The following is a 9,130-nucleotide window of genomic DNA, read 5'->3' on the forward strand; positions in this document are numbered from 1 at the left end:
TCGATCCCCGGCTCCAAAGTCAAAGTGTCCTCAAGAGGGACACCGAGTCCCTCAGGCTGAGGGTCCACGTTTATTCTTGACCTCAGAAATAGTATTGAATGTTTACAAAACTAAATCTTAACTCGAGGTCTCCTTACTAGATTTCTTTCAGATGATAGAATGGAGCTTTCACCAACATCTCCCGTCCTTCATCAGCCGACCTATATCTGCCCATCTATAACCACATGACCAAAGCTGCTAACGGAGCGGCTGATCTTCGTTCGATGATGAAGGCCACACGATGCGACTGAAAGCACAGGAAGAAAAAAAAAGTAAGTGGACCTTGAGTTGTATTTGTATTTAGTCAAACGGTGAACGCTCAAGTGCAGTTGTGTTTTTTAAAAGCCAGCAAACAAAGTTCTGAGTTTGATCAGAGGAAATATATCGGCCATTGCTCGAGGAACAAACTATTTGTCCTTTTTAAAGGAACATTTTAAACAATATATTCAGCATTAGACATCTTTAGTGGTCGCTCAACACATCGTAGTCGTGTTTCGTGTCAGCGCGCCAGACAGACACGCAGAGGGAGGAGGAGACGGGGAGGGAGAAGGAGGTGGAAAGCCGAGACCACCCCACTTCTCTCCTCCTGTTGCCTGGCAACCAAACATTACAGATCCCTGCCTGTGATTGATCCGTCTGTCTCTGAGCTTGCTTACCCACAATACATTGCCGGCTATAAAAACACAAGCTCCAACTGACCCCCCCCCCATGCTTACCTTACTGGTTTGATTTTCTAAGGAGAGGGAGCGGTCAAGCGATGATCTTGTTTCACACTGAGCTCTGATGATGATGAACAGCACCGCACACTTGTTGTCGGAGGATCACTGCTGGATGTACATACAGTCTCTATTGTGGCCCAGCACCTGCTGCAGTTGTGTGGTTAAGCAACGAGCCATGAATGTATTTCTATACATGAATAGGCCGGCCAATGAGGTGAGAACACAACAGCTTCCAAAGACTCGGCAGCGCTCTCTAGAGGCGACAAGCTGCAACAAACTGGCGGTGGTGTGGGGCGGGGGGGGGTATACATGAGAATGGGACAACAGGGGGACACGGCAGTGGGACAGATAACCAGAGAGCCACAGCTGTGATGTCATAATGTCCTTGAAGCCGGACTTGCGTGAGCGGAGGAAAAGACACAATCTAAATAGTGTTATGTTCACTGACAGAGGACAGATGTGGCGAAACCCCATGTCACAGCTTGTCCTGAGGCAGTACTCAACCAATTTACTGACGTCAGAGGGGAAAAGATGGTTTAACCCCTTCATGCTGGAGGATGTCAGTGGCAAGCAAGATGAGGTCGATCATTAGGCAACAGATGCCATCTGCTGGTAGAGAGATAGAATACTCTGGGTGTGAGGGTGTGGATTCTGTTTTATGGGTAAAAATAAGTGCAGATTGATGTTACAAAGTTGTTTTTTTATTCACACTCATGGCAATGTACAGTTGCTTTATAAAGAACATGAAATATTTTTGGCCCGCAGTATTGAGAGACAACATTAGTTACTTTGACACAAGCCTTAACTTATCTGAAAGCTTGTTCACGTGACTGTAAAACGACAAATAACATGCACAGACAAACAAAGTCCTCAGGCGGATTATATGAAGCGGAACTGTCTACAGTAGGAGGTCATGATTTGGCATTATACAGTGGGTACGGAAAGTATTCAGACCCCTTTAAATTTTTCACTCTTTGTTTCATTGCAGCCATTTGCTAAAATCAAAAAAGTTCATTTTATTTCTCATTAATGTACACTCAGCACCCCATCCTGACAGAAAAAAACAGAAATGTAGAAATTTTTGCAAATTTATTAAAAAAGAAAAACTGAAATATCACATGGTCATAAGTATTCAGACCCTTTGCTGTGACACTCATATTTAACTCACATGCTGTCCATTTCTTCTGATCCTCCTTGAGATGGTTCTACTCCTTCATTGGAGTCCAGCTGTGTTTAATTAAACTGATTGGACTTGATTATGAAAGGCACACACCTGTCTATATAAGACCTTACAGCTCACAGTGCATGTCAGAGCAAATGAGAATCATGAGGTCGAAGGAACTGCCCAAGGAGCTCAGAGACAGAATTGTGGCAAGGCACAGATCTGGCCAAGGTTACAAAAGAAGTTCTGCAGCACTCAAGGTTCCTAAGAGCACAGTGGCCTCCAGAATTGTCAGGATGGGGTGCTGAGTGTACATTAATGAGAAATAAAATGAACTTTTTTGATTTTAGCAAATGCCTGCAATGAAACAAAGAGTGAAAAATTTAAAGGGGTCTGAATACTTTCCGTACCCACTGTATGTTGTTTATTCCAAGTGGGATACTTTGTTGGCAGCATTTCTACATGTTCAGATTACAGTTTGATTTACATATGAGCAGGTTGAAACTGCAAACTTAGCTGAAGGCTAATCGCTCACAATGGCAACGCTAACGTGTTGATGCTAACGGGCGCTAGCTATTTTAACTTGGCGTTCAACATTTTCTGTTCAGCACTGAACACAAAGCTTAGTGTTGGAGATGTAGAGCTCTGCATGGAAGTCAACATCGCAACGGTCTCCTCGACAAGAAGCCAAATGGATTTTTACATTGGGTTTTGGAATACTGCAGAAAATAAGATCTGTGGCGAGCACAAGTTTGTTACTCACATGTTTTGTTCTTCACAAATGAACGCCAGTGTTATGATTTGTTATGATATTTCGTATTAAAATCTCTGAAGCTTTTGTTCACCACAGACCAAACCAAATCAAAAACCCATTCTAAAGAGCCAGTGACTTCGAGACAGGGGTACCGGAAAGTGCTAAAATGGTAACTCATGTCCGTGTTTTAGGACTTATTATTGCAGCGCTCAATTTGGCCATAAAATAAAGTATTGGACGAAGTGAAATATTGACCGTATGGCAAGTTAAACTTATATTACAGATTTTTTGCTGCTGTGTAAGCACAATATTGCATTTATTCAGTGTCAAGTCATATCTCTTTCCACCTGATAAATGTCCACTGTTCACGCTCCTTTTAGCAAGTCTCCAACAATTCCTGAGGGAAATATCGGTCTCTTTAGCTGCTAAATGCTCCACTATGATAACCAGCTAGCTTGCTAACGTCAGTGCTAACTGTCTTCCGGTTGAAGCACGGGGTGGCATAGTGTACAGATGGTTATTCAGAGCTTTTATTCCATGAAAACAGCTGCCTGCTTAGGCTAACGGCTAATTAATAAGATAAAAATATTTAATGCTGCTTTAAGGGATGGCCAACGTTATTAAAATGTATTCCGTCTGGACCAAAAGAGACGCCGCTAGGGAGGCTAAAATGTGCGCACAAAACGGAACAAAAACAGATATTTTTGTATGAATTGGAAGAGATTTATGTGATGCTAGGAACTCATATAAATGCCAGTGTTTTGCCAGGGACATCGTTTATCATTTTACAGTTTGTGTCGAAACATCTTAGGTAAACTGAACACATGCTATACAGACAGGCATTTAAGAACCATTAGCAGCAACGATGAGACTCCAGCAAAGTGAAAAACAGTGAAAGAATACAAGCACCTCGAAATCTTGATTCGTCATAGATGCCAGTCACAACCAGGAAACATGCTGTAGTAATCAAAGACTCCGGAAGAGGGCATAAATGATGCTCCATAGAGTTACAAGCACCGTACAGAAACACTGTTTTATTGAGCTTCGTCAATGAACATTTTATATTTTATTCAACTGACAATCTTAGAAAGGAGACAAATCGAGTTCAAATTAGATGGACCTCTTTCAGCCTTCTGTTGCAAAGTCTTTATGACTCATTCCCTCTTTGGAAGTGCACTTATCAAGAATAAATCAAACTGATGGTTGAAGGTTTTAATTCTTGAATAAAGATTTTCCAAACATGAACCGATCCCGCTCTAAAGCGCTTCAATCAGGTGCTGCCCGAGCACGACGTGTCTGTGATTTGATTGCCTTGCTTTTGCAGTCCTGGTTGCTCCTTGATCAGCGCCATCACTTCCTCCCCTGTTTGCTCCGCGGACCCAGCCAGAACCTCAGTCTGTGAGTCATGGCGGTCCGGATTGTTCGAGCGTGGCTTTTGGTCGCCGGCCGCACCAGCAGGGGCGGCGCGGCTCTCGCGGGTGTCTACACGTGAGCAAGGTTGGGGCGCCTGGGACTCGACGGGGTCGGTGAACTGGCAGGGAGCGCTCGGCCGCTCTGTTTGGAGGCGGAGTTTCGGGTTTATTTCAGACTCCAACGCGGTCTCTACTGTGGGGAGTGTGGGGGCCACGGGGACATTTTCATTTATGGCGCTGTCTATCTGATAATGCTGCATGGAGGGAGTGTTGTGGAAGGGGTTACCGAGGCTCATGTTGGAGTAACTCAGCACGGAGGGAAGTGGAACAGAGTAGGGTGGAGGCCTCGTTCCGTGCAACGAGCAATCCCAATCTTCCTCCTCGTCGTCGTCTTCCTCCTCCCCCTCATCGTCCTCCTCGTCCTCCTCATCCTCTTCTTCCTCCTCCTCGTCCTCGGTCGTTCCCAAGCTGTGCGTGCTGCAGTCCGACAGCCCGCTGCAAACGCTGCTGCCGTCCTCGTCGTCCTCATAGGCCTCGTCGTCCTCCTCCTCTTCCTCCTCGTCCTCTTCCTCCTCTTCGTCTACATGTGAAGCCCCGTCGCCTGTGTTCGTGTTCTGGAGGTGCATGATGGGAATGTGCGGCGTGCCACTCATCAATGGGAACTGCAGGTTCGGCGGCTGCTGCTGCTGCTGCTGTACCAAGGAGGAGTCGCCATGGTAACCGTTGCCATTGGTTACGAGCTGCTGCTCCGGCTGCTGCTGCTGCTGATGATGCTGCTGCTGCTCCTCGCGGTTCTTTTCCAGCTCCAGCTTCATAATGGTGTGCAGGAAGTGGGTGCGCACCCGGACCGGGTTGAACTCCAGGCGTCCCGTGTCGTTGCTACAGCCGTCTTTGGTGCAGCCGCAAGGGAAGGACATGCGGTCCACCTGGGGACAGAAAGACAGATGCACCAGTGTAGAGCAGCAGTGACAGAAAATGTGAATTCCGCTGCCAATCAAAACTGGTCATGCTTGTTGAGGTACTGCAGAGTCCACTGCGGATGGTGTATGTATATAATTACACACCTTAATGCAGTAGAACTTCAGTTAACTCACATTTAATTGATTTCCATGGTTCCTGTTCAATTATGGGGTTACTTTATTCTCAAGGCTTATCATTATTTGGTTATGCAAATCCTCCCGAACCTTGAAAATATGCATATTCCCTAAAACAAGGCTGCTTCTCTCAGACTCTGCATGAGCATTCTTTTTAAAACATTTTTAAAATACCAGGTTTTCAGAAGTGAAATGTTGTGCATAGAAGATGTCAGAGGGGAGGGAGGGGGGGGCACTACAGCACAAGAACCTTGGGGAAATGTTAGAGAGCACTAATTACTGTATTCTTAAAAAGCCTTAAAGATGAATTGAATTTTGAATAGACCAGACTTTTTGTGTGAAGAAATACAGCATAATGAAAAAAAAAAGTAAAACTTACATCGGGTTACTTTTGGTAATTATGTTACCCAAAAAGAACACACGTTGTAAATAACTAAGGACTAATAAAACTATTAATAAATAAGGATATATATAGATACAGTATTTATACTGCTTTCAGTTTGACTTATCTGGAGACTTCTACTGCATAGTTAGACATGAACAACACTTTAGTATTATAGATGGGCCTCACCACAGTTCCATTTACCTGGCACTTAATGCCGGCCAGGCTGCAAGCACAGGTCTCCGGGTCGCATACCCCCCGGCAGCGGCACCCACACTCCTCCCGGGACATGCGGAGGGCGCGCAGCTCGTGCTTCTCCTCCACGTCGAGGCGTCGGACCCCCGAGGCGCGCAGCAGGGACCGGCGCCTCCTGGTAGTCAGGGGCTGGAGGAAGAAGTAATCGTCCACCTCCGTGTTGTCCACATCCAGGTCGTCTTCGGAGATGTCATCCAGCGTCAGGGTATCCGCCTCCACGGATGGCACGGTGCCATTCTTAGTCAGCTGGAGGACAGAAAAAAGAAAATTTGGACCATAGGTGTACACCCACACATATATACATACATACATTTAGACCCTCAGGGTAATCAGATGTTAGAGACACGCTCTGCTGAAGATTGGCTACGAAACATTCAGAATGTATAGAATCAATGCCCTCGCTTCCTGAAAAACACATTTAATAAATGAGGCTTTACTGAGTCGTCCCACTGACTTTGAGTTTGATGGCGTTGAGTTTCTCCTCTTTGAGGTGATCCCTCAACATATTCCGGTGGCTCCGTTTCTGCTCCATGGCGAACTCCCTGAGGGTAAAGCGCTTCACCCCGCTGTGACGAGGTGACATCCCCAAGGTGCTGCCGCCCTGCGTGGGCACGCTGGTGAAGCCCTGCCGGCGGTTGAAGTAGTAGACCGTCACGCTCTCAAAGTGCACGTTGCGGCTTCGCAGTCGCTTCGACTGCTGCTGGAGAGTAGCTATGACAGACAGGTGGAAACATGCATAAGAAAAAATAAGAACGGGGTCTTTTGGTGTTAAATAGGTGAACGTCGTCAGCGTAGAGCTTGAATTGAATGTGAAATCTCTGTAATCAACCGTGTGTCCTACAAAATGAAGTTCCTGTGCAACTAAACTTCAAGGGACATTTATTTCCCTCCAGATAACAGGTGCAGCTTTAAACTGTTTGAAACACATGATTAACATTGTAAAAAGAAAACACTACAAAACTACTTTGTTAGGTTTAGGTTACAAAAGTACACGGTTATATTCAGAAAACAAAAGTACTCGGTTCGGAAGCAAATTCTCTGTCTATTTCTTTTTATTCTGCCCAATTTTGAACAATTTCTCCCTCTCAATGTCCCGGTTAAAATGCTGTTTTTCGTGAGGCCTCAAGTGTTTCCGGTGCTTCCCACTGTACCAAAACATTACCAGCTGGAGCCGCTGACGGAAGCAGTGTGGTAATGTGATCTTACAGTCCAGCAGCCCAGAGGGGACGGGGTGGTTGAGACTATCGCTGCTGTTGCCGCTGTCGCTGCAGGAAACCTCGTCATCGGAGCCCTGCAGAGACAGGTAAGGGGGCGGGCCCTCCTCCAGCTTCCTCTTCAGGATCCCACTCATCATGTGGCCCCTCTCACTGGTCGCACCTGCACAGAGGACAAGGGTGAGGTTAATGGGTGACCACAGCCAGAGTAACAATAATACTAATAACAGCAACAACAACCGCAATCGTTTATAAATGAATAGTAGGAGTCGGTGGACAACAAAAACAGAGCAAAGAGAGTGTGATTCTTCAGGACAGAAACATGACTCTCAATGAATGATAATGTTGCCTTCACAAATTGTTTCTTCTGCCTCTAAATGGCCTAAAAAACTGTTTTTCTAACAGGTAGATAGCATCCTTAAAGTTGATTGTGTAAAACTCCGTAGCACATGGAAAACTGTGGAATTGACTCCACATTAGCACCTTATTTATTCCGTCCTCTGCCATTTTAATCAAGACATTCCGCTATCAAATCATGCGGCCCATTTCCTCCTGAATAATAAAATAATAAAAGTAAAAGAACTTTGTAGAGCAGAGCCGTTTGATATGCTGAATTTTCACATATTTTATACGTGTGGCCACAAAAGTGCACGTGGGACTAATTCAGAAAGAAAAACACTTAATGTGGTGACAAAGGATTTTCCAAAAAATAATTCTTAGAAATCAAACATGTTTTCTGACAGTGTCCCAAAGTACTCCTTTATCTTCAGCCCATTTCCTCTATTATGTATTGAACTCTCAAAGCATTGACGCCAAGCAATCGGCTCAAAGGAGGTGAAATTACCAGTGAAGTATTTAAATTTGATGTTTTTGGAATACTGCATTTGTACTGATATGTGCAAAGTCAAACGTAACAAAGTTTTCAAAAGAACTACTCGGATGAGCTCAGTCTATAGCTCAACAAACCTGTATCCTGGGTGAATTGAGTATGTCTAGACTTTGCCAAACTTTGTGAGGCTTAAAAAGGAAAGAAGTCGAATGAAGTGTCGCGCTCATTAAGGTTTTCATTAACTGATAGTTCGTATCGGTCTCTGTTGTGGAAAATTGAAAGAGAGGCGACACTTCTGATAAGAGGTGATTTGCACACCTGGTAAGCCCTCTGCACTTTGTTGATATGTAAATTTATAATTTGGAAAAAATAAACTCGAGCTGACTGCTTGGACTGGTAGAGGATTACATCATATGCAGCAGAGCTGAACGCTGGGCCAAGCTTCTCCTCTCTGACAGGCTTTGTCTCCTTCCTCTTACTGCAATACAAGTATGCCATCCTCATCCTCAACATTGTTATTCTTTCCTTCTTTTTCATGATTAGTTCCCTTTCTTGTTACTCTATCCAAACAGTAGTCAGGACTGAACACAATGTAACATCTCTGTGTGTTTGATGGCACAGAGGGTGTTGCAGTTTTTTTTCTTGGATCCAGGAGAGTTTCCTGTGCTGCCCATGCCTCTTTACACACACACACACGCAAACAACACACACACACACGCAAGCCTGCTCACGTGTCCTCGTGCACGCGCACACCTCCCACCCCCCATGCCCCCCATCCCGAACACCCGACAGGGGAATTCTCATTGACAAATGTAGATCGGCATCAGCCGGTAACGTGACGAGGTCTCTGCGCTGCTGCATGCAACAAAAGCAGAACAATACATAGTCTCTCTGCGAGTGTGTCTGACCACCACTGACCTGTTTCCTCGGCGTGCCTCTTGTGGTTTCCAGGAAGTCCTCGACTCTCTCCTCCGCATCACACAGTGGCTTCACCAGCAGCAGCAGCCAAACATCCCCATGTGTCGTGATGATGCAGTGAGCGCTGCCATGATGCCTTCTCTCTCTCTCTCTCTCTCTCTCTCTCTCTCTCTCTCTCTCTCTCTTCCCAGCAGCCTCTGGCACTATTGTGCAACACTGAACACCTCTGCCTCTGTCACTACCTTATGCGTTCTCCCTGTGCACCCTCATCCTATGCTCACACTGTCAAGTCTCTCACTGTCTGATTCTTCCCCCCCCCCCCCCCCCCCCCCCCCCCCCCCCCCCCCCCCCC

The 9,130-nt window shown here is 45.7% G+C and overlaps 1 protein-coding gene across 3 annotated transcripts; it reads right to left on the reverse strand.

Moving 5' to 3' along the window:
- Positions 1 to 3,433: 3,433 nt before the first annotated feature.
- LOC116385902 (cysteine/serine-rich nuclear protein 3-like) lies at positions 3,434 to 9,062 on the reverse strand. 3 transcript variants are annotated; one of them, XM_031851652.1, is made up of 5 exons: positions 8,779 to 9,062; positions 7,024 to 7,194; positions 6,272 to 6,528; positions 5,767 to 6,063; positions 3,434 to 5,012 (listed from the first exon to the last, which is right to left on the reverse strand). In XM_031851652.1, exons 2-5 carry the CDS (start codon positions 7,169 to 7,171, stop codon positions 3,945 to 3,947), a joined length of 1,770 nt encoding a protein of 589 aa, XP_031707512.1. In that variant the 5' UTR covers positions 7,172 to 7,194; positions 8,779 to 9,062; the 3' UTR covers positions 3,434 to 3,944. The 3 variants fall into 3 exon arrangements, with proteins under 3 accessions (XP_031707512.1, XP_031707511.1, XP_031707513.1); XM_031851651.1 differs by having other exon boundaries at positions 5,752 to 6,063; XM_031851653.1 differs by lacking the exon at positions 8,779 to 9,062 and having other exon boundaries at positions 5,752 to 6,063; positions 6,969 to 7,116.
- Between the last annotated feature and the right edge of the window lie 68 nt (positions 9,063 to 9,130).

Source organism: Anarrhichthys ocellatus, unplaced genomic scaffold (assembly GCF_004355925.1).
Source record: "Anarrhichthys ocellatus isolate YVR2014 unplaced genomic scaffold, GSC_Weel_1.0 scaffold12, whole genome shotgun sequence".
In the NCBI taxonomy this organism is placed as follows: domain Eukaryota; kingdom Metazoa; phylum Chordata; class Actinopteri; order Perciformes; family Anarhichadidae; genus Anarrhichthys; species Anarrhichthys ocellatus.